This window comes from Vanacampus margaritifer, chromosome 7 (genome assembly GCF_051991255.1).
Source record: "Vanacampus margaritifer isolate UIUO_Vmar chromosome 7, RoL_Vmar_1.0, whole genome shotgun sequence".
Lineage (NCBI taxonomy): Eukaryota > Metazoa > Chordata > Actinopteri > Syngnathiformes > Syngnathidae > Vanacampus > Vanacampus margaritifer.
This window is the reverse complement of record NC_135438.1, coordinates 4254361-4280705: the sequence shown is the minus strand read 5'-3', so window position 1 is coordinate 4280705 and position 26345 is coordinate 4254361. Positions and strand designations below refer to the sequence as shown.

Genomic DNA, 26345 nt, shown 5'->3' with positions numbered 1-26345 from the left:
ACGGCGCGTGTTGCCCTGCTGGAGTCACTGAAGGATTGAGAGTGACATGGCTCCAGGTGCTCTTGGGTGGAAAGTCTGAAGAAGTTGCTTCTTTATCGAGGGGGAAACTTTCTCGCTGGAGGAGAGCAGTCAGTTAGCCCAACTGTACAATACATACAGAGACCTGTCAAACAGCGCCATCTACTGATCAAGCTTCGAACGGAAAAGGACAGCTTAGCTATTTTGCCCTTTTTTTCTCACCACATAATTAATACACCTTTGAAGGTTCAAGCACTCGTGGGCACTTGTTTGAATTGGATTCAAGTGGTAATTATTTAAGGGTGTTATGTTTACCTCAAATATTGTTGTCCAGTTAGCGAAAGGCGATTAGCTTGTTTCCGGAAGTGTGCATGTCGGTCTTTGAGGGTTAATTATCTACTTAGTCTCAGATCAATTGTAAATTTGATTGATTTGACACCACGGTTAATTACAAATTACGCAGTTGAGCTGTTGTTGGTACAAAAATATATATTTAAAAAAAAATAAGCAAAATTACACAAAGTAAACTTAAAAACATTGTGTTAAAGGTCTAATAAAATTACGCACAATTCAATTAAAATATAGAATGGCCCCAGATACGGTCATGGAATGAATAAACTTGTCTGTACAGTATATTATACTTAATAGATTTAGAAATGTACTCATTATATATATATCTCTGACGTCAGGAGAGTCGACCTGCCAGCTGGTTTGGTTGGTATGTACCGTGAAAGAAAACCGTCAGCACCCCAACTCATGCTCGCCATGTTCATATTCTGACGCATTCCATGTGCACGACGATGTATGCATCATAGTTCATGTTTGCTAATCGGGCAGGGAAGGTGCAAAATCACGCATGCACACATACATAACTTCACACGTGGTGACGTCGTTTCCGAATGAATGAAAGGTCAGGCTTATGCTACAGAATGTTTCATATTAGATGCAACTCCATGTAAAATCTGAGAGCTGATAAAAGAGCTGTAACTTGTATTACAAACTATGCCTTTACAAAGGAAATAACGCTTTTAATGTACACCGTCAGAGAAGTGTTGAGTCATTTCGAATATTTTGGCTATCGGGTCTGTTTAGGCTGTTTAGGGATCAATCCTCCTCGTCTTTTGCTCAAAACAACAACAAAAAACACTTTTGGCTTTTTTGCTGTTGCTCTTTTTGAAATACTCCAAAATGCCACAAGATGACGCCAAAGCCCCGTCTAGTAGAAAACACGACAATAGTCATTGTGCCAAACTTTGCTTGTTTGTTATTTATTCTTTATTGGCACTCCCAATTGAAGTTTCCTGGAAAATTTAACATAAAATAAACCAAAGCACGTCACTTTGCTTAACCAATGAACTGTAAAATAGTTACATTAAAAAAATAGTAGGTCATTATCAAGATACAGCTGTATTTTTTTTACTATGTAATACTGCAAGAATCCAAGTCATGATATTACAAGAATAAAAAGAAATTCTGGGGTCTTTTTATTTTTTCAAGGTGAAAAAAATGTTGAATTCTATATTCACGTTTGACCGTGTGCACCGTGTCGGCCAATATCTTAAAATGGACACTAGAGCGCGCTCGAGGATTTGCTATAGTTACAGATTCTCTTCAGACGGATAATGCACAAACAAGCGGGTCAATCATCCCAACTCTAACTCTCTATCTCTTTCTCCCCCCCACCCCCCCTCTCTGGATGATTGTCTGAGAGTGGCTGACATCTATAGTTGACCCACACACACTACCTTCGCATTTGGCAGAAATGCTTTTCCATTATCTAATGATTACAAAATAGTAACATGATTCATGTAGCATTTTTCCAGCTATGCCATCCTGTGCGGTGGCACATATTACACATGCCAAAAGTGAGCAATACTGTAGTGGATACAATCCTCTCCACTCCCTTCAGTTTCCACTTAAGATGGTATAAATCCTTGTTCTATTATGTTTAAGTCTGGTGATTGGCCTGGACAATCTAAAACCAGCAAGTCTTTATGTTTTGGATGTGTGTTTTTTGCTCAAAATGTAGAATTTGACCTTACTGCTCCAATTATTTTGGAGGACCGTGCAACTGGCAATGAAACCGGTGATATGTTATTGTTCCTTTATATAAAGCATGAACTTAATACTTGATTATATTATCATTTTAGCAAATTAAGTGGAGGGAACCCTGTAGCTACATTGAAGATTTCCCCTTCGACCTTTTTGTTGTTTAAAGAGGAGATTGGGGCGCTTGTCATCTTGCTGTACAGGATATCCTGTTGGCTGGCTGCAGGAAAAGTGCTCCAATTTTCTTTCTGCGCGCTCACTTCCTCTCTTGCAGTCACCTCACGCAGCACATCCGAAACAGCTGGCTTCGGATGGGAAGAATCCTGGGGGCGTCCTTGGAAGTACATGGGTGGTATAGCAATAACTTACTTCACTGACATAAATGTTTTCTCAATTACGATTATCATGTTGTATGGTTATTTGTTATTTGTTCTTGTATTTGTTTTCCTCTCTGTCCTTAAAGTTCAATTTTCAAGAAAAAAAAATATGCATAATAGATATTTTAAGATGAAATGCAACATTGTTACAGAAATAGTCATATTGTTATGAGAATAAACTTGTGTTGCTTTGAGAAAAAAAAGTTAAATTTCTCAAGGATGGCATTTTTTAGATAAACAAATTGCAGTAAGAAGAGCAAAATAACATGTATTTTTGGCACAAACCGCAATTTTCCCAATATAAAGTTGTGTTGCATATTTGTACATATTGCTGTTGAATTTCTAAGAAAAAAAAGTAGACTTATCAAATTAAATTGTATTTTGCGAAAGTAAATAATAATACTGTAATGTTTTGATATAATGATAAAGGCATATGCTTTTGTCAAAGATTTTTTTGGTTTAAACAAGAAATTATGAGAATAAAAGGTTGTTCTAGAAAATAGTGCATGTGTCTGTGCCCTTTTGTTGTAATAATAATTAGTACTTCTAACGTGATTATGTTTTCATGATTTATATTAATGTTTTGTCTAAAAGCCTTTCTAGGGACGGGCTTTGGAAATTAGAATTAACTATAAATGTTGTGATGCAGAACATCACAATGTTTTTTTTCTTCTTCAATTGCCTATAGTTGTAGCATCCGCCCCTACTGCAACATGAAATGAAAAAAAGGAGAGAGAAAAAACAGTGAGGGGCTGGCTGTGGCCAGGGGTTTTGTCAGAGGCATTGGTTATATTGCTTCACTGTAATCGTTCATTCATGTTATATTGTTGATTAACTGCCTTAATCTAATGCCACTACGTCATCACAGTATTTCAAGTTAGCATGCTTAATCTTACTTGGGCGTTGCTTATACTGTATATCTGTCGCATGGTTTGATCTCCCCTGCCCACCAAGCACAGTAACCTAACGGACGCTAGGACCCGGAGACGTGTGAGCCGGTGCGCTTCCGGGTTTCCCTCCCTCCCGCCCTCGCGCTCCATCCAATCCATCCATTGATTTGACACATTTGACGCTCGCTGCCCGCAGAGGAACTAGAGCGAGCGGATGGAGCTCTTTTCGAGCTCGTCAAAGTTCCCTTTGACCAAGTTCATCATCTTCAGGACAACTGTAAAGTCCAAACAAATAACTTTAGACGCGTTCGGACTCGTTTTGTAGCAAGTTGTGGCTCTCCAAACGATTCCACTCTGTGCCCTAAAACAAAGTCGTTTTCCGTTCAAAACACTGCAAGCTGAAGAAGACGACATGTCCCTGAGCAGGAGCATCGAATTCGAGCACTTCGAGGAGCGCGAGAGCAATCCGAACCGGACGCCGAGGACTTGGGGCTCTCACGCCGGGGGCGGAGGCTCGTCACGGGGCGCGGGGCTGACGGCCAGCCCGGCGCACAGCGCGCACTGCAGCTTCTACCGGACTCGGACCCTGCAGTCGCTGACGTCTGAGAAGAAGGCCAGGAAAGTGCGCTTCTATCGAAATGGAGACAAGTACTTCAAGGGGCTGGTGTACGCGGTGTCCTCCGACCGATTTCGCTCCATGGACGCGCTGCTCATGGAGTTGACGCGTTCGCTGTCGGACAACGTCAACCTGCCGCAGGGGGTCCGGACCCTGTACGCCCTGGACGGGGGCAGGAAGATCAGCAGTCTGGACGACTTGGTGGAGGGTAAGGTGATATGGACATAAAAAAAGCAATATGTGATAAGGAATGACAAAGTTAAATACCTTTATTTTTTTATTCAAGGTGTCATAGTACGTCGTGGAATTGGCCCCAAATCGGCTTCAAACCTAGCTAACCCACTTGCACTTCAAATTCAAGAATGGGTCCTTGATACTTTTTTAAGCCTCTTGTTAAATATATTTCATGTTGATGATTGTTATCTTTTTCTAACTTCCCACGCCCCCATTTAATGGAATCCATAGCAACAGAAAGCTACTTCAAAACCAAAATGGCCAACTTTCTATTGTATTTGAGTCATACGGCCTGGAATTTTTTTTGAGAGTCTTATTATGTCCACAAGATTGGTGAAACTGGTATGGCGGACTGATTTTTTTTGTCTTCTAACTTTTCATGCCGCCCGGTTTTGTGGATTTGGCCCTGAAAATGGCTGATTCAAGCCAAAATGGCCGACTTGGGATATACGTCCTTGAGACTTTTTGGAGTCTTGTAAAAGAGGAAGTCAAGCCAAAATTTCTCATTGCAGTATGTTGTATGCACCCACACTCGTTAACACACAGCATTCTAATTAATATTGCATTTGTGGAATATCAGTTAAGCAGCAAAATCTACCCATCTATCTCAAGGGGCAGCCATTTTGCCACTTGCTGTTGACTGAAAATGACATCACAGTTGCTCAGCACTCTGAAACGGCCAATCACGGCTCACCTGTTTTCTGAGTTTGGTCATGTGACGTTCACAAGTTGAGCTGTGATTGGTCATTACCTGAGCCTCGAAGTGGCAAAATGGCCGCACCCTGGGATGGATAAAAACAAGAGGATTTTTGCTACTTAACTCATATTCCACAAATGCAATATTACCTACTTTGATAGGTGAAATTAGTGTTTTTTTTTTTTACTTTCTAGGCCACATTTTTGTGGAATTTGCCTCCATAATGGCAAAATGTTCCTGTTTAATATTAGGTATGTATCTTTTAGACTTATTCGTGCAATAAGCTCGTAGACATGTCCACTGAATTCTGTGTCAATCAGTGAAAATGGTGAAATGGGCAACGCTAAATTGCCAAGCTTTTTTCCCCCCATCTGATCCAATATAAAGTGTCAACATTTGCTGATCATTTTGAGGGCTTTTGGTGCGAGGGCCCAGTCATGGGCGCTTACAGCAAATTGGTCGTAATTCTGTTTGCGATGTAATCTGTTTGACTATAAAATGTTATTTCCCCAGCGCATTTAAACACTCATCAGTTCAGTGCTTTCTCTATAACAAAGTTTTAGCTGACTTTACAGACTCAACTCACTTTTATGGCCGGGATTAAAGTAGTGAAACCTCTGGACTGCAATAAAAGAAAGAGCTTTAAAGGTTTTCAAAGGAGTTCAGATAGGCCGACTACCAACCAACCGCTTGTCATCTTTCTCGCCGCATGAGTCATCATTCTTGCATTGCTCAGTAGTTTGCTGCCATTGATTGAGGCCTGTCAACAGCGTTTTTATGTGGAAACACAGCAGAGAGCAATTCACGCGCGATTAGAAGGGATTACTTAGCCGGATGTTTGCTGCTCTGGTGAAAAAGGCGCCGGTGGGGGGCGGGATTAATAGTTAAATTATAATGTTAGCTTTGATTCATTAGCAGTCTGGAATGGATGCAGAGGGGCTAACGTCTCTTGCACTGGTGGAAGTCTCCAACATCATTTAAAAAGTTGCTCGATTGACAACATTGAATAGCCCTGGCTTCGTCATAATGCTTTCTGGCTGGTTGTTATGGTAACGAAAGCCCAACTCAGCATTTGCTTGAGGCAGAACCACCCGCCTGATATGGAGTGATTTTAACAAGCGTGAGACAAGATAAGTAGGTTACGTGTTGTAAATCTTTATCTTTTGTGTACGTTGGCGAAGACAGTTGTAAATTGTGATTAAAAAAAAAATAGTTTGTCACCTTTTAAGGCAATTTCTCTGCTGACTTCAGCAAACCAATTGGGGATGTGACACTATTTAGTCTGTTTGAATCAAATATGACATTTTGGAAATATTACATTTTTCTAGACTTTACACAGGCTGGATCGGATTGGCAGATATTTTGCATTTTATGTGATGAATAATGTTTATTAGAGTTTTTGGGAGACATTTTAGGTTTAATTGTCAATATTTTACCCAATACATTTTAATGAGCGTCAAATTGTGGCTATTTATGTGCAGGGCTGGTCTCAATTTCCTGTGAATAATGCGGCTTGACTGGACAGTAAATAAAAAACTTTAAACAGATTAGATCGATTGGTGCATCTTGTGATCAGATCAGTGATTGGTTATCATAAAGCATTTGCTTAATAAAATGAAAGAAGTATCTTTTGAAATAATTCTGATTCTACCAATGTAAAGTGTTTCTATAATGATTCAAAGATTTTTTTGACGGATCGTTGATTTTGTAATTCTGTAACAAATTTTGGAAAGGTTGACCGGAAGTAAAAGAGGCTTAAAGGTTGTATCCCGGCACCATTCCGAAGCATTTTTAGAATTCGAACGACCATTCCTCCAATTATTTGCAGGACGGTCATCATGCTTGGATGGGCTCAGAACGGAAATTTCCTGGGCAATAACAAGCATCCGAAAAGGGTTCCGCGTGTGACGACACCTTTGATGTCTATGCAAGTGTCAAACCTCTGGCTGACGCCCTTTTTTGATGATCAACTCCTGGACTGCATCCTTAAAATGTTTGGTTTTCCAATCACTTTGTTTTGGAAGAACCTCATTTAAAAAACTGCTTTGTGGGTCCCGTCTCCTGGCCTGCTTTTGACCACATCTGTCGTCCACATGAGGACAGAATTCTGGCGGCGGGAGGTGGGCGGTAACTCCCTTCGCCGCACCTGAGATCCCGTCACCCCCGGGGGAATAGGCCTGTCACATACGTTGCGGGATGATCCGAACCGCCCCAATAGTTAAATGACAGTCCCCGGCCTCCTTCTGTGGCCTCGCTATATAATTAGCAAGCGGAATAAAGCCAAGTATCAAGGGAGACCTTGTCAAAATGGCTTCCTGACACCCACAAGCTCTCTTCGTTCCTCTTGACACACATTAGGAAATGTCAGAGTCTGGATTTCTCTCTCTGGCCTGTAGCTTTTTAAAGCATGACACTGTGCGCTGCTCATAAACGGCTTTTCACATGCACATCACCTGATCAGCGATGGATCGATCAGATGTGCTTTGAGCCGCCACATCAGACCGAAACCATCGCCAGTGCCGCGCTTTGTCCTGGCTCTGAGGGGGAAATATTTGCGTGTCCACTCCCCAACTGGAATGCTGTGGCGGATAAATCTTGCGTTGGATGAAGGCCAGCTCAGCAGCTCAGCAGAGACGAGGCCGATATTGAACAGGCTTTGTTGGCGTGGTTCGATAGTTGGCCTTCTATTGAGGTCGATGTTAGTGCTTGGGTGATTTCCTGATTTCAGGATCTTTTTGTTTGTATGTTTAATGATCCACAAGCCGATACTCGACTGAGTCCAACTGTCTTTCCAGGAGAAAGCTACGTGTGCGCCTCCAACGAGGCCTTCCGCCGCGTGGACTACGCCAAGAACGTCAACCCCAACTGGGCGGTGGGCAGCAAGACCGGCACGTCGCGCTCGCTGTCGTCGCTGGTCTCGCCCAGGGACGAGCATCAACGCGAGCCCAAAGACTTCATCAAGCCCAAATTGGTGACGGTGGTGCGCAGCGGCGTCAAACCGCGCAAGGCCGTGCGCGTCCTGCTCAACAGGAAGACGGCGCACTCCTTTGAGCAGGTGCTCACCGACATCACGGACGCCATCAAGCTGGACTCGGGTGCCGTGAAGAGGCTGTACACGCTGCAAGGCAAGCAGGTGAGACTCTTATAGGTTTAAGAGAACATGTGAGGGATTACGTTTATTGAAACATTTTGTTGAGGTCACATGATCCACCAGGTTCCTAAAATTTGCACCAGTATTTTAGATTTGGAATCCTTGTTGAATTCCCTTTCCAACAAAACGTCTTTTGTGAAGATTGACTGTGTAGTTCCTGAGATGCAAGGTTTAATGGAAGATGGCCACGCCCCTTTTTGCTAAATATTTCAAAATACGGCAGGCCGTAGCTCGCAAACCCATGCTCCGATTGACCTCAAATTTGATATTGTGTGCCATCATTATCAACAAGTTCTTCAAGTATCATTAAAATAAAAATCTGCTTGGTTAAAATCTATGGATATTTTTTGAGGTTGATTTGGCATAGAAAGACCAGGGAGCTTTGGTCAGTTCAATTTGAACCTTCACACTTTTAAGTCTATTATTTTCAACCAGTTGTCTTAAATTTTGCCTACATTGGCTTCATTTTTGGCGATGCTTCACCCCAGATTTCGAAGTTATCCAATGCCATTCAAATTCTTATCAAATGTCTCAGAATGTTCTGAAATCCTCTTCCTCTGCCAGTGTGGAGTAAAAATGATGTTGCATTTATAGTTGAGTGGCGTTCCTAGCCTGAATGTAGGTCAACTGCCCACATTGTTCTTCGTCAGACTGCAAGCTCGACTTACTCAACAGCGCCTCTGTTGGTCGCAACCAAGTAGTGCACTCCCTTTTGTACAGTCAAGTAGCAGATGGACGTAAATGTAGCTTGTTAAAAAGCACCGTGATTTATCGGCTTCATCTGCGTCAGCAGTCTTGGTAATTATAACACGTTTAATCCGGCGCACACGCAATTACACGCCACAGACACGTCAACAAGGCACTAACGTGAGCCCTCTGTCATGGGCGCGAGTGAAATTCCCGCCCACCTCGTTATGCTTCGTCCGTCTTGTTAATTCGCTGTCTTTGTTGTAATCGATCCATCTACGACTCGTAATTAAAGTCTCATGAGGTGAGTGCTTAAACACATGGGACCACCCCACCCACCCATTCCTGAAAAAAGAAAGATTGGTGTCCCACCCGTCACAGTGTTACATCACATTCATTGCGTAACCATAAAGTTAGATTCTTATTGTGTGTGAACTCCAAACCATTAAATACGTACTGAACCCGGGAATTTTGTAGTACAAGTACTATTTGGCCACAATCAGCAGAAGTTTGGCAAAGATTCAAACCCAGAATTTCTCAACTGTGGCAGATTTACAAACCACTACTGCCTTGGGCTTCCTAACAGTTAATCCAACTGCCTTAAAATAAAATACCAATGTCAGTTTTTTATAGTGTCATTGTTGTTGACAGTGACTTATTTTGCGTTTTTAATGATTTTTAACTCATTCACTGCCATTGACGGCTATAAACGTAGAAAAATCATTTGAACTGTTTCTATCAGTTTAACTTTTTTTCCACTTTTGTTAACACGAGTATGAAAACCTAGATTTTTTTTTATTGTACATTTCGAACAGATATAAAATTAGTCATTAACCGTGAGTTAATTAGTAAAGTCCTGCGATTAATTCCGTTTAAAAAATTTAATCGCTTGACGCCCTGATTTTTTAATAATCTTTTTTTTTTTATTCTTTCACTGCCATTGACGGTTATAAACGTCAAAAATTCATTTGAGCTATTGCTATTAGTTCAACATTTTTTTCCACTTTTGTTAACAAGAGTATGAAAACCTAAACATTTTTTATTGTACATTTAGAACCGACATAAAATTTGTGATTAATCGTTGAGTTAACTAGTGAAGTCATGCAATAAATTACAATTAAAAATTGTAATCGCTTGACGCGCCAAATTTTTTATCTTTTTTTTAAATAAATTTACGGCAGTGAATGAGTTAAGTTGCACCAACAACTTAATCGGCTGTCTTTTGCATGAATGCTTCCTCGATCTTGTCTTGGCCAAGTCCTGCATTGTAAGGAGTGCTTTTCATGGCCTTAGATGTGCAAATACTGGAGTACATGATGTAAAATTCTTACATCACTTTGCTTTATATACAGCAAATCATTTAATGAGAGAAATGAATAAAACTTAAAAAAAATCAACAAAGATGTTTTAAGGAACTGATTTTAAGGAAACAAAAACTGCTCAATTAATGAACCAGGACCTTTGATGTTTGAGTCCAAACCCCAAAGATTGCTTTTTTTTTTAGTTTCCTCAAAATCCCTTCACTTGCTCACTCAGTCACTCAATAAACGCACCGCACACAACATACTCTGTGAGGGCCGACACCCCCAGCTGCAGCCTGCCATCTGCTCTCCTCCTAAAAAAAGAAAAAAAAAGAAGAAAAAAGGGGGGCCTGCAGACGCCATTGCCGCCCACCCACTACAATCACACACGCACATAAACAGTAGCAGGGTGCCACACACGTGCCCACATGCCCCCCTCGCTATCTACTGGGGCTCCATGCCACCAGCGGATAATTAGACCAATAAGCTGGTTCGAGAGCGCACAAGCTCAGCTGTCAGGTGTCGTGCGCGTGCGTGCGTGCGTGTGTGCGTGCTCACAATGCTGCTCTGTCTTGACTTGTGCTCTTTGGACTGAACGTTAATGACGGTTTTTGCCACTTATCAGCCAACAAGCTCATTTCTACATCGGCGTACTTCAACTGCATGGAGGAGAACCAATGAGGGTTTAAGGTTCACGGTCACGTCATGTTCATTCATACTGTTAATAGCTTCATTTTGAGGTCATTCTCGTTTATATTTGGGTTTTTCACACGGAACTCTTTCAACACTCCAGAAGTCCGTTTCTATCTGTAAGTTGTCGGTATCTCCAACTCAGAAGATAAACAACTTGGCAAACAGGAACGGGAGAGGAAATGAGCCCGAGCACAGATAATTGGAACATCTGCTATTTAAGAGCTTCGCTCTCTTTTTTGCACTCAGTAGTAGATTGTATCAGCTCACACAGATGCTGTTTGGTGGTCAAAAGTTCAGTCGCCCATCTAGTGTTCATTTTTCCGGCCCTGGACCGGTTCATACCAGTATCACAACTGCACTGCTGGAGTTAGTTTATTTGGTGTGGATTTAGTAGGCTTGATTAAAAAAAAAAAAAGTTGGCCATTTTGGTTTGAAGTCGATATTTTGTGGGAAGATTTAATTTAAGTCACCTGCAAAAGTAGAAAAATATCCTGCGACAGCAGAATTTTGGTTAATTTCTGCGCTCCTACAATGACCAAGTCTTACAATTGAGTCCCAAACGCAGGGCTGCGTTCCACACCCTAACTCATAATCATTTCCTACACCATCAAATATTGCCATTTCAACTTCACGAGTGTGTGAAGAAACCTCATGTTGGTTCTGAAAGCGTGATGAACTTAGCAACAAGTACAAAATGTCAATGTTCTCGCTCTCAGCAGTTCAAGAGATTTTGCAGATTTTGCTTAGCTTGACATTGATGGACTACGGCATCATCTCCCATGTCTCGCTTTTAAACAACGCTGCCTTCTTGGCCCCGATACTCAAAAGCAGCCCTCGTCTTCCCCTTGCCCACCATGAAAGGTTTCACTTTTGATCGTTTTTTTCCCACTTTTGACATTGAGGGGCCACACTGGCAGCTTCAGACAGATTAGCGAGGTTAGCGTCGCACGGGGCTGCCATCTGATAGTTTTCAGGGCCAAGTGTGGATTAAAGCGCCAGCATTCAGGCCAACGGCCGGGAAATTTGCATGATCATTCATTCGCCACCCGTAGCCCTGAGCGCACGGTTCGATCCGCTTGGAAGTTATTCATAATTTTTTACCGCCACTAAAAGTTTGTTAGCCAAAAGTGTTGACATAACAGTTTACACACCAAAATCTAACAGACGACAAAGAGAGGTTTTTGTTTGGAAGGGGTAAGGATAACGGGGCGTGTACAAAGCTTGAAGGGTGGGGGTCAAGTACGGGGACGGCATCTATTGTGTGCTTTTGTGTGACGTCAACAGCCTCTCAAACGCTCTTTTCAGGCCCAGTTGGCATCATGTCGGTCAACCGGAACCACCATCACTCGCTGTATTCTTACTGTTGTTTGACAAGTGCCTCTCAGCAGGTTTGGAAGACAAAAGTGAGGACTTTTTATTTGCAGCTTGCCAAACTTAAGGACAAGGAATGTCAATTTGTAGCAGATCTTCTGGAAACTCAATACTGCCTATTTGCTCTACTCTACTCAAATAGACAAAGCCACAGCACAGCACTGTATACCGCACAGTTTAGAATAACTTGTTAATGACAAAAAAAAAAGAAACAAGTTTAAAATAAATATTTCGTACTCAGCAGAGATGCCAGAGGACGGAAGAATTACAACATTATTGTGGGCCAGCTGGGCTTCTGCGTTGAAACTGAAATCGAATTGGTTAAAGTGTACCTGTGGTGGTCCGAAGGAGAAATACTAGGGGTGTGCCAAAAAATCGATTCTCATAAGAATCGCGATTCTCATTTAGTAGGATTCAGAATCGATTTTAAATGTCCCAAAATCGATTTTATTGTCTCGCCTTTGTCTGTGTAGCGCTGTTCATGTTGTACCTGGTTTGGCCACTGAGGGGCAGTGTGGTTCCACGCGGTCTAATACACTGTTAAGTTATAGCCACATTAGAGAGTAGAAGGAAAAAGTCACGATCAAGTTATTCCAATAAAAGTAGTTTTTTTTCAGCGTGGAGCCGTTCTTTTGAATGATAAATGATGCCTCGAGTAGCGCGCTAATTAGCATTAGCGAGTCAGACTGGAGTAGATCATTACAATTCCTTGCACATCTATAGATTGAAAAAAAATCATTGTCAGTCAAAGCATTTTGAATAAAAAATCATTCTCAATCGAAAATCGGAGAAATTAGTATCATTTCATGGAGCAATTGTTCGAATTAAGTTGTAAATGTAGGTCACTGCTTCTGATTTTGAGTTTGGGCATGAATATCGGCCTACCGTTTCTTTACCGTCTTGCTTTGGTGTACTTGTAAATCAAAGTACCGTTTGACATTTTCTTTTCTTTTTTGTTGATGTTCAGATACATATTTTTCAAAAGTCCTAAATCAAACACAAGCCTGATTAAGTAAACCGTACCACTTTGTGAAAACGAGGCCATAAAGGGGCTTTCAAGTCGAAAAGCGCTAACCCTGATTTGTTACCAATTGCCACGAGTGGCTTGGCGCGACAAGGCGTGATTCCACGCAAGGTTCCGGCCCACCTTCCTGGTGGCGTGATGGTTAATGCTCGCTGACTTGGATGGCCTCCTTTCGTTCCCTTTCCAACCTCCAACTGTCTTGTCCATCCAGTACGTGCAGTGATGCCCTCGTCTTTCGTTGGTCACTGACACGAATAACCGGAGACGTCGGCTCTTGTTCCCTTTGAGCGATTTGTTTGCCCACCCCGTGCCATCGATCAGTCGTGTCCTCAATCTTTGTGTTTGGGTGCATGTTGGCTTTAATCGGCAGGGAGTGAAAATGACACATCGTCGCCTCCGAGATGAACTGCACTGGCTGCGTTTCCACACCAGTCGTCTTGAACCCTTCAGGGATTATTGACCCAAATATCGAGAGCTTATTTGGAACGCTAACTAGCACAAGATGTCTGAAGTAGTCTTCGGTAGTTTTCTGTTGGATTGTAAACGGTGTCTGACCAGAGATGGCCCGTGGAGGTGGTTCAGGTAAATTAGAAGGAACGCATTCAGCGTGGCCTTGTGGGCAAGATTTCCAAAACATTTCTGAAAATTCTTTCTCTTGCTGATGAAGTTCAAGAACCATATCTGAGCGCAAGTCGTCGAAAACTCTTCATGATTTTAGGAATTCTTTGGAAGAACTTTTCCAGGAGCTTGATTCAACATATCTTCCCCAGACTCTTCATACAACAAGAACTCCATCATGAAAACATCTTTTTGTGCTTCAAGCAGCTTTGGTAGTTTAAGGTCAAGGACTGAATCGGGAGATATGTCTTGAATTCCGTTGGCATTCTGTCACACAGATATTTCACAAACTTTGAACTATTGTTTCTCTTTGTTGGTTGCCTTTGAGCGAAAACTCCAATTGGCACATTGATTTTAGGGGATTTTAGACCCCATTTGGCAATGGTCGTTATGGTCTCTACATCCTTGGTACTGATTAATGCACAAGTCTACCAGTTTGACACACATTTCCCATCCATCTATCCGGGGTCGGGTCGCGGGGGCAGCAGCTTGAGCAGGGAAGTCTTTCCCTCTCCCCAGCCACTTCAGCCAACTCCTCCGACGGGATCCCAAGTCGTTCCCGGGCCAGCCAGGAGACGTAGTCTCTCCAGCGTGTCCTGGGTCGTCCCCGGGGCCTCCGAGGCATCCAGGAGGCATCCGAACCAGATGCCCGAGCCACCTCAACTGTTTCCTCTCAACGCGGAGGAGTACACATTTCCCGAGACTGAGAATGCAAGACTTTATTTCCATAACTCTCTGCCAGTGTTGACATTTTCCAATGAACACTTCTACAACATTCCTCGGAAACCACAATGTCCCATCATGGGTGAACTGTTTTTAGAGCACTCGTGTTGGTTGCCTGTGGGCATCATGTTGATGAGCCCGCGTTCACAGGTTCAGTGAACCTTAGCCGATAAAGTTTTTTGCAACCACTGAAGCTAACCCTTTGTAAACGACGACGCTCAAGACGTTTGTCAGTGTTGTCCCACATTGTATTTTTTGCGTATTCCTTCAATTTTTACGTATATGATGTTGTAATACGCAGAGTGTGGCTATTTGTTGCCATGGCAATTTGCCCATTTGTTTGCCTTGGCGTGGAGCTCAGCTGGCGAATTCCAACACAAAATCACGCCACCCAGCTCAAGAATGTCAAACATGTCATTGTTTGCCATGTGTGTTTAAACGCAGATTATACGAGTTGACTAAGTAAACGTACTACAAACTCCAGACTTGATTCTAACATATTGTAGACTATTTTGAGCTGAAGATTGCACGACTTGGGGTTTTGTCCTGTTTAGTAGCATTGATGAATGCGTCCGTTGCCCACATGAGGTATTTTAGTCTCCACACGACCGCTGCCGCTTTCTAAGTGGAATTTCCTTTTTCAGGACACCTCCACACACCAACATCCTATTATTAAGATGGCATGGTTACCAACATGTGGGGGTGGATCAGTTAACACTGTTACATGCACAACAGGAGCAAAAGGACAGATATGGATGCTTGGCATATCTTGTCTGTGGTCACATTCAAAAATGTTTACTGGTCTCGCTAGGGTTACAGTAGTTTGGGATTTTTCCAATTTTTAAAAAAAATTCAATTTCATTTTGACCTTTGTTTTTTAAATTCAGTTTTAAATTTAGAGCAAGCTTGTTTTTTTTTACTAGTATTATGTAATGCTTTGTTTTGATTTGTTTTTTATTAGTTTGAGTTTTTCTTTTGATATATGGAATATTTAGTGCAAGATTGGGGGAGGGGGGTCACCGAGGTTTGTGTAATAAAGTAAAGTACAATTTTCAAACAACGGTTTGACCTTCCTTCTGTATGGTTGTACAGCAATGCTGAAATAAATGCATATAATATGAGCTCATGTATGATATTAATTGACAAAGATGAAAACAAATGGCATTTTCGTTATAATTATAGTTGGTTTTAATAAAAAAAATTAAAAAACTTTTGTTTTAGTTCATTCTTGTTTTTCTTAAAGTATTTTTTCATTAACATTTTGTTTTCGTTAGCTATGATAATCGGGTGACAATAGAGCTACCAAATAATTACTCAAAGTCGTCCATTTTGTTTTAAGGGAGCCATTTTAGGGGCCAATTCCATGAAAAAAAAGAGCCACGAAAGTTAAAGAATAAATCAATAAAATAGCCCCAGACACCAGTTTCACTGATCGATATGAAATTGGATGACATCTTTATCAAAACAAGATGCACAAATAAATTTTAGGGACCCCTGCCCCAAATTGAAATTGAAAGTTATCCATTTTGGATTGAGGCAGCCATTTTGATGGCTGTTTCCATGAAAGAAAGGAGCCTGTAAATGTAGGAAAAAAAATGGCCACGCCTCTCTTGTGAAACTTCTCCACACAGAAATTCTGCACGCATGTTGCATGTCGCCAATGCTGAATATTTTACGATTTTTTTCTCAACACCACCCAAATAGGCGGAGCACAACATTAATGTTGGATTGAGGATTCACCATGTCTCCTTAGTGTTATTCGTCTCCTATTTTTTATTATTATTATTTTTGTTCCAGATCACATGCCTGCAGGACTTCTTCGGCGATGACGACGTGTTCATCGCGTGCGGGCCGGAGAAGTTCCGCTACGCCCACGACGACTTTGCGTTGGATCACAGCGGTAAGGCTACCACAGCCTTCATGACCGGTAGGCCGTCTCCGACGAAATGCATACACGTCCTCCATCCGTGTTGTTGTAGTGTTAGTGGTGTGTTATTGCAGGTGTTGTCCACACCACCACCGTCGCCTCTCTTGTGCTCTTCCTATTTTGTAATCGTGGCCCACGGAGCACGTAGTGGCTGTGCATGTATGCCTTTGTGTTTCCTTTCTATGTTTATGTGTTGTCATTTTGGCTCTTTTGACTAAAACTGTTAGGTATTGATTTACCTTCATTCATTGATTGGCTGGTGAGGTTACAGGAACAGGAAGTGATGTCAATATGAGGCACCATCCAGGGAAGGAATCATTTTATTTCAGTTCAAAGTGTTGACATCCTGTTGCACCCTTTTTCCCCCCCTGCGTTTTTGACAGCAGAACTAACAACGGAAGACACACACACATTCCAATCCAATCCAAGACAATGCGCTATTCAGTTATGTAAACATTAAATACTAGGGGTGGGAATCTTTGAATCGATTTTCGCTTAAGAATGATTTTTTGATTCACAACGATTTTTGCTTCAATCTATAGATATGCAAGGAATTGTAATGATCTACTCCAGTCTGACTCGCTAATGCTAATTAGCGCGCTTCTCGCGGCACTTTTATCACTCAAAAGAACGGCTCCGTGCTGAAAAAAACCCAACTTTTATTGGAATAACGTGATCGTGACTTTTTCCTTCTACTCTCTAATGTGACCACACTGCCCCTCAGTGGCCAAACCAGCTACAACATGAACAGCGCTCCAAATAAAGGCACACACAGACAAAGGCAAGACAATATAAAATAATAAAAAAAAAATCGATTTTGGGACATTTAAAATTAAATACAGTTTAAAGTAGGGCTAAACAATTTTGAAAAGTTTTCTAATTACAATTTTTTTTCCACATTAGTTCAAATTATTAAATGAATAATTCTATGATATTTTATGACCTAGCATCACATGAAATCACACTTGTCTGGACAAGCTATTATACAGTTGACTCTCTCAGCAATTTCCGAGAATTGCTACAAAGTTTTGATTTCTTATTGTCTCATGTCGGCAGAATGCAAAGTGCTGAAGTCGTCTCACAGTCGTTCCGTCACTCCCAACCGGACGAGTAAGAGTCCCGGACTTTTGAAACGTAGCAAGTCTCCTGGTGCAGGTAAACAACAGCATGGCAGTTTTGCAGGATGTCACGTATCTTCTTGTATTCTATAATCGACATTTTGTGTTTTAGCGAGGCGTGCAACCCGCTACTCCACCTGTCAGTCTCCTGCCAAATCTCCAGGTGAGTTTAGGACGCGCAACAATTGCTAACGTTAGCATCTTCTAACCACAAAGATGCGATCAAATGATTGTTATTGTTTTTATCACACAGTGAATGGTCACATGGCCACGTCCAGGTCCGGCAAGTCGTCCACGCCCTCGCCCACTTGCCCCCAAAGCCTCCCTGGTCTCAAGGTAAGAGATGCATTTTTGCATTTTTAAATCATTATTCTTTTTTTTTTTTTTTTTTTCAATTGTCTGGCATCAGTGGACAAAAATACATTACACCACGCTACCAGTGGGAACAGATTACATTTGCAAATAAATGACGATCATTAGAATTGCCCTGAAAATAAGAATGGCAAAAATGGGTTAAAAAAATTATAATCTAAAAATAGGTGAATTCACAAATGTCAATGTGGTTGACTGTATATGAAATGTGTGTATGTGAGTGAATGTGCAATGTTGCATGCACAATCTTAAGATATATTAACTCATTCACTGCCATAAATGAATTAAAAAAAAAAGATTATTAAAAATTAGGGGCGACAGGCGATATAATATTTTTAATTGCAATTAATCGCATGACTTCACTAGTTAACTCACAATTAATCACACTTTTTATATCTGTTCTAAATGTACAATAAAACATTCTGTGTTCATATGCTTGTTAACAAAAGTGGAAAAAAATGTTAGACTAATAGATATAGTTGAAATGATTTTTTGACGTTCATAGCCGTCCGTCAATGGCAGTGAATGAATGAAAAAAAAAAAAGCGAGAAAACATTAGTGAAAATTTGGGGCGTCAGGCGATTAAAATTTGTAATCATAATTAATCGCATGACGTCACTAGTTAACTCACAATTAATCACAAATTTTATATCTGTTCTAAATGTACAATAAAAAAAATTCTAGGTTTTCATACTCTTGTTAACAAAAGTGGGGGGGGAAGTTAAACTAATAGAAATAGTTTAGTTGAATTTTTGACGTCGACAGCCGTCAATGGCAGTGAATGAGTTAATATTGAACACACCATATGTTGAGTTCGGTCAAAAACAGGGACGACCTACTTAAAAAAAAAACATTAAAAATAAATATTGCATATGTCATGTTTGAGTATTTCCTGCCGAATGGAAATGCTAATCTGCTTTATGGCTGGATTATTGCCGGTTGCAGACTACACAGTCCAGATTGAGACGTTAGACGAGGTGATGCCGCCTATTGGCAAAGGCGTCGCCCTTCATCAGCCAAGTCAAGAATTACTGACGGATTTTAGGATTTAGTGACACGGTAGAGGCCGACTTGATTTCGAGTGACGTCACTAAATGTGGTTTGACAGACAGGCTGCTGTTGCCACGGCGATTGTAGCATTGATTTGTTGTGTTCCTTTTGGGCTCGCGTAGACGCTCCCGTCACATCACAGCTCAAATTCAAACGTCAGCGGCTCGCTCAACAACCACCAGGGGGAGACAACCGCTCCAGAGGGTACGCCTTCTTTTCATTTCTCCTTTCAGTGTCTTCTCTCCATCTTTCATCTTGTCTGCTTGTAGCATTTCTTCATATCTTCATCTCGTCCTCCCGTGTGCCGTCTTCTCCTTCTCAGCAATACAAACTGGCGTTAATGTAGCGTGTTGACACTGCGTTTGCATCCCCCCCAACAGTTAACGGTAACCATAGCGACCAGATCTCCCCCGCCATCCTGGAGAAATACATCATTGGCAAAGTCATCGGAGACGGCAACTTTGCAGTGGTGAAAGAGTGTGTCGAGCGGTATGTTCACCAAATGGTAACACTTGAAAATGCTGTAAAACACAAGTAGTCGACTTCAAACAGTTCGTTTTTCCAGCCCGGCAAATATCCAGAGCTTAAATGGTTCTGATGCTAACCGTTAGCGTGTAAATAGTGTTTTTTAAATGACATGTTAGCTGTAAGACACGGCTGTGTAGTTGTTTAAATGACTAAACATGCAATTGTCTTAACAGTAAACTTCAAGTTGGTTTTTGGCATAAAACAGCTTGAAGCTTCGATTTTGATGAATTCAAAATTGTATTTTTGTTGTTGTTGCCAAATTATCACAGTGAATATCCCCCTTCGGGACAATGAAATGCTTTGGAGCTCTTTGCCAAGTGTTTGCATTAAGTGGGCTAATTCCGCTATCGCTCCACGAACCTTCTCTTTGCTCCCTGCTGAGCTCTTCACATGCTTTTCTTTTTACGGTAATGGCCGCCATCTAATTGCGGCGTGTCTGCTCAGGTCCACAGGAAAAGAGTTTGCCCTGAAGATCATCGACAAGGAAAAGTGTCGTGGCAAGGTTGATTTATTTTATTTTATTAATTATTTTTTGGAGTATTCTTTCCTGGTCCTGACTTTCAACCCGAGTGTGTTTTGGCAGAAGCACCTGATCGAGAATGAGGTTTCCGTGCTGAGGCTGGTGAAGCATCCCAATATCATCATGCTGGTGGAGGAGGTGGACACGCCCTCGCAGCTGTGTCTCGTCATGGAGCTGGTCAAGGTTTGACTGCACACTTGTGTTTTTGGTTTTTGGTTCATATAGAGCAGTGACTATGAATGAACCTATTATTATGACCGTTTTTTTTTTAATTCTTAAATGTTTATGTTTTTGCTTGTTTTTTCATTGAAAATCTCAGCAAATTTGCTGTTTTTTGATCTCAGGCCAAAGTAATATTTTTGCTATTGTAGCGCCATCTAGTGGAATGTTGGTGCTGTTCAGCTGAATTCATTGAGCTTTTTGTCGTCTGTTGTTTGAGAAGTCTTGTTTTGTTGGCGGTCATTTCATTTTGGACAATTTCAAAGTGCGTTTCTACTTCTCTCCTGATGTAGCTACTAATAGCAATGTTGTTTACCTTTCTGTTACAATTTGCGCTATTTTGCAATTTGTGTGTTTTGTGTTATTTTGGCTAAACACAATTGATTGGCTAATGTGAAGCTGGTTTGTTTGTGTTGAAGAATTGAACTACTGAATACAGTCCTGGGTTCATGATGGTGTACATGCGGGATGTTATAATGATCCTTAGGTGCTTTGGCGCCCTCTTTTGGTACATATGTGCAGTTACAACCCTTACCAATCAGAAAAATCAATGACTTTTTTTTTTCTCCTTCCATTTGATATTGTGGGCCAAAAAAATAATACATTTTTCCCCTTTACTGACTCTCCCTCATTTAGAAAACAAAAAGAGAAAATAGCGTGCGGTTTGTGTCGCAGGGCGGCGACTTATTCGACGCCATCACGTCCTCGGCCAAGTACACGGAGAGGAACGCCAGCGTCATGGTGTCCAACCTGGCCGCCGCCCTGCAGTACCTTCATGACATCCGCATCGTCCACAGAGACATCAAGCCGGAAAACCTGCTGGTCAGTCTCATTTTGGTCCCGACCTCGGCCTCGAGCTGGTCGTAATCGATGCGGCGTACCCGTCAGGTGTTTGACAATCCGGACGGCACCAAGTCGCTCAAGCTCGGGGACTTCGGCCTGGCCACGCTGGTGGAGGGACCTTTGTACACCGTGTGCGGGACGCCTACGTACGTGGCGCCGGAAATCATTGCGGAGTCTGGGTGAGATGCTTCGACTTTCATTTGTGCTCAATTGTTTTTCTCCACTGAAATGAATGGATTTTTATTTAGATTTTTTTTTTAAAGCAAAAACATAATTCTATAATATTGTACTTTATCAAAAATAACATGAAGAAATAACCTAAAAGAATTAAACAAATTCAAAATCGTTGCGCTGCTCCATCTGCTGTGCCCGTCTTGGCCACCGGGAGGCAGTATAATGCAGTCATGCAGACAAATAGATAGAACTTCTTCCTCTACTACCACAGGAAGTAACTCAGGAATAGTTTTAATTGAGTACTTACTGGTTCTCAAGCTTTTCACTTCAAATAAGGTCTGCTCAATCTGATTCATTTATTTTTTAAACATTAAACATTGTGCGTTTGTCCCCACTGACATTTTATGCGCAGTTACGGCGTGAAGGTGGACATCTGGGCGGCGGGCGTCATCACGTACATCCTCCTGTGTGGCTTCCCTCCTTTTCGAAGGTGCGTCCGACTGCATGAGGACCCCCAAACGTCACGTCCATTTGGAGGGCTGGCCATAAGGAGGGTTAGCAAGCATACAATGAAATGTTTTTGCTTGCGTGTTGTAGTGAGAGCAACCAGCAGGAGGAGCTGTTTGAGCAAATTCTACTGGGCCAACTGGACTTTCCCAGTCCTTACTGGGACAACATCACGGACTCAGCCAAGGTTAGGCTAAGATAACAATGTAATATTAAAATGTTATAATTAAAAAAAAAAAAAAAAATTCAAAAGATGTTTTTATCTTAATTTATTAAAGTAGTTAATATTGGCAGCAGATAGGGAAAATTGTGTTGGTGGGATTTTCTACAAATAATGGGGGCTGGGTAGATTAAAAATGAAAAGCAAAATAATCCGCAGGTTTTTCCACAAATAATGGCGGAAAAGGTAAAAAACAACAACTCCTTTCTATATATTTTGTAATAAAAAAATTTGTGTGGGGAAAAAATGCACGTGAACACTTTAGTCAGTTATGTGAAAAATATGTTATTTTTTAAATAGTTTTATTATATTATTCTGTTTAGCATTTTATAAATACAAATATTTTAGTTTTTCACATTTTTGAAATTTTAGATCTCAAACTCAAGAAAAATCTTTTAATTTGCGGAAAAAAAATTGTAATTACATTTACAGAATTAGTATATTAAAAAATATTGTTTTTAATTTTCTTCATGTTTTGATCCTAGATGGCTATTGAGAAATTATTTTGTATCTTATATTATTAAACCACATACTAGATAATATTTTGCATACTTTAAATCAAATGTGGAAAAAATATATACGTTTTAATTATATGGATTTCTTTCAATTATACAAAAATTATGATATATTATTGAATTATTCTTTTTTTTTTATTAAATGAAAAAACATGAACTTTTAAAAATACATGTCAGCCTCCATCCAGCATTTTTAAAAATATAAAAAAATATATATATATTCACCTATAATTTTTATTTTATTTTATTTTTGTTGTTGCGATTTTTATTTTTTATTTTTTGGGTGTGGGCACCCCTGATTTTTTGGTGAACAATTCTTAATGGGGATTTCTCACCACGGTCCAATGGTCAAAAAAAAAAAAAAGTAGTAGCAAACATCTTTAGTTCTTGTTTATTTTGCAAACGATGCTATGTCGAAGTTGTGTTTGTTGTTAAAATGCGACATGAATGAAATTGGCAGGAGCTGATCGGCAAGATGCTGCTGGTGGACGCGGAGGCTCGCTACTCGGCACGGGACGTCCAGGCGCACCCTTGGGTGACGGTTAGCGCACTCGCACGTTGTTTCCCCACATTCGACGCCGCTCGCTCACCGGCGCTCGCTGTGCCGGCGCGATGTGCTTTTGCAGGACGGCGTGGACGGCGACAACAACATGAAGGCCGAGGTGGCGGGGAAGCTCAAGACGCACTTCGGTTCCCCGGACAAGCAAGGCAACGCCAACGCTGCCGGATCGCTCATTATGGTAGGAAAACGCCAATCCAAGGTGATACAAACACAAACTTGCTTTTGAAGGTCATCCACAGAATTGAATAAAATAAATGGTGGTCCATATTTGTTGGAAATGGCCGTAAGCTTTCATGTTTTCCACTAAAACCTCCAAAACACGTCTTCTGGGATTACGGACGGTGCATTTGACTTCCTGCTCATCATCATCATCATCATCATCATCATATTAGTGCTCGCCATTTAATGTCGCTTTGTATGAATTCATTTGGAAAGTAAATCTTTAGGCAAGGATGTACTGCCAAGGCAAGATTAAATAAAATACATTCAAAATAAAAAAGGCTGCCCTCCTCTCTACTCTTTCTCTCACGCTAATAGAACTCTGGCGCCATCTGGTGGAGAGAACGAGAAGTGGTAATGGAGTATTTTTAGGCTGACAAAACATCCACAGAAAAAGACAATATTAAAAACAAATATACAGTATATGGAACTAGAATAAAATGTATCTTTTAAAGGTCCAATTTTAAAATATGACAAATTTCTCTAATACAGCAAACCTAACAAAACAATAAAAAAATACTTAATTTTTTAACTATTTATTAATTTCAAATCATTAAATTTGTGCACATTAAAATCTGTATTGTATTTTTCCATTTTAATTGTTTTAAAGGTCAATCATTGTTAAGGTGAATTATTAACCCTGAAAAAGACGCTTTGTGAAACATTACAAGACAAATTTTACTTTAGTAAAAACATGTAATTAATTTGAAACTGTTTCTATTTTAAGTGTCTAAATTTGTTTTATTTTTTATCAAAAAAATTAATTATTATTTTTTTTAAATCTTTCAGTATTAAATGTGCAGTAATTTCAAAATATGAACCAATATTTTTCAGTTTGTAAATTGTTTAACATTTACGTGTTTGTTTCAACAGATTTTTTTAAAATAAATAATTGACTTATTTTATTTTATTTTTTAAATGAAATTGTCCATTGTTGTCCTTTTCCGTTCGGCTGTTTTGAATGACACTCAAGCGTTGAAAGTCGGTTGCGGTGTCTTCAACTCTTATCTTTTTCTCCGTCTGTCGTACCAGAAGACGGCCCTGGATAAGGAGACCCTGCAGCTCGCCGCCCAGCCGCCGGCATCAGCGGACCCTCCCAAATCCCAGGACGCTTCGTCCTCGTCCACCACCTCGCCATATTGTCCCGTCAAACACGTGGTCTTCCTGCCACTATCGTTCCCCTCGCCTCCGTCCACGCCCACCTCGTCCTCTGCCTCGCCCCCGTCGCCGCCCAGTTTCGCTGCCATTGAGGGGACGGGCGTCGGCCAGGAGCTTGTGGAGGGGGTTTGAAAAAAAAAAAAACACGACGAGGTCTTACACTGAGCCAAATGAGACTTTGTTTGTATTTATTGAGGAGGACTCAAGAAGACCAAACGGACTGAATGTTGCTTTTATCACAGTCTTGCGACACTGCGCGTATATTTACACTGACGAAATAATGCCTTGCGTCACTAAAATGGCCGTATTGCCAAATTGATAATGTTGGATTTATTTTGCTTAAAAATTTGAATTAAAAATAATTAAAAAATATTTGTTTAAATATTCTTCCCCCCATTTTTTCTAAATCCCTCCTAAACAGAAAGAAGTGGATTTTTATAAAACATTAATTCGCAGCAATTCACAAATATTTTCCCTTTGTTATGCGGTTGAATTTTTAAGGGATTTTTCAATTTATACCATTTTGGAATATGGCTGCAACTAAATTCTGAAAAATGCAAATGTAGGTGTGAATAAAATCGCAGCTTTGACTTGAATTATAAAAAAAAAAAAAAAAAAACATAACCCATACAATCCATTGGAACAACAAATTGTTGGAACATGTTAAAAACACTCATTTCTCCATATATTGCTCTCTTAACACATTCACACATTTGCTATTGTTTAGATAATTCCCATCATTTGGTGTAAAATGTTTTGAAATTGATTATTTAATTATTATTTTTTTCAGCATAAGAAAAATCAGCTATTTCTGTGCTTTTTTTTTTTTTAAATATATATATAAATATTGACTGTATATTTTTAGATTCATAATAAGCTGGTGTATTTGTATAGTGTTGATGGCAGACAGTATTAATAAAGTTGAGTTTGAAAAAGTTTAGAGTTAGATAAGACCGTCCGTCGTGGTCGCTTTTCATTATTGATATCGTCCAGTTCCATTTGGGGATGGCTACTGTAATATCTTTACTAGCCAGAAGGGGGCAGCGTGTGTCTGTCTCAAATACTGTAAGAGATTTCAGGACACTCGTCAAACCTTGAAGCTACTGGTCAAATCTCTGAACTGATATTTAGTCCCATTCTGACAACTGCTTCACACCTGTCTTGCGATCTCTTTTCGAACTCAAAAAGAACATGAACAACATTTTGCTTTCTTGTCAATCGCTGAACTGATATTTAGTTAGTTGCATAAAGCATCTTTTCTCACCTGGATTTAGTCTCGCTTTTTCTGACAGCGTCTTCACATTTGTGTTGCATTTTTTCACAAATATTAACTGTATGAACTGAAAGACGCGAGCAGATTTGTCTGTTCCGTGTCCCTGGACTGATATTTATGAGCACTCTTTCTCACAACGCCTTCGCATCTGTGTTGCATTTTTCTTTACGAACCCAAACGTTGACTGTATAAAGTGAAACCTGCTCCAAAAATGGACTTTGCTGTGAATCACTGAGCACACTCTCGTTGCATTTTAAGCACATAAAACATTTTAAGAAAACTGCTTCACATCTGTGTTGCATCTTTCTTTATAAACTGAAATGTGCTTGCAGTCTTTGGGTTAAAACGATACTCACAATGATCAGTTTCACACCTTTGTTGCATGTTTCTTCACCAACCCAAAAGTGATTGTAGAACCTAAACTGTGTTTAAGCACAGTTCACGTTGTACATTGTGATTCTGTGTATAAAACATTTTTTTGATAACTGCTTCGCACCTGTGTTGCATTTTTCTTTACAAATGCAAACATTGGCTGTGTTTAACTACAAACTCTGATATTTAGCTATAAGCACAATTTCTGAGTCTGACAACCACTTCCCACCTGTGTTGCATTGTTCAATAAGAACACATTTTTAGAATTCATTGAATTTATAATATTTATAATATATATATATTTTGGGGCAAATGACAA

General features: G+C 40.5%; 1 protein-coding gene across 3 annotated transcripts; it reads left to right on the top strand.

Annotated features, from left to right (window-relative positions):
* Positions 1–3511: 3511 nt before the first annotated feature.
* Positions 3512–26146, top strand: dclk2a (doublecortin-like kinase 2a). Of its 3 annotated transcripts, none has more exons than XM_077571344.1 (17): positions 3512–4158; positions 7677–8014; positions 16247–16349; positions 17433–17531; positions 17607–17657; positions 17748–17830; positions 19039–19120; positions 19297–19405; positions 19889–19946; positions 20028–20147; positions 20859–21005; positions 21072–21205; positions 21613–21690; positions 21798–21894; positions 22903–22983; positions 23069–23182; positions 24256–26146. In XM_077571344.1, exons 1-17 carry the CDS (start codon positions 3747–3749, stop codon positions 24511–24513), a joined length of 2364 nt encoding a protein of 787 aa, XP_077427470.1. In that variant the 5' UTR covers positions 3512–3746; the 3' UTR covers positions 24514–26146. The 3 variants fall into 3 exon arrangements, with proteins under 3 accessions (XP_077427470.1, XP_077427469.1, XP_077427468.1); XM_077571343.1 differs by having other exon boundaries at positions 16247–16376; positions 24259–26146; XM_077571342.1 differs by having other exon boundaries at positions 16247–16376.
* Positions 26147–26345: the final 199 nt, after the last annotated feature.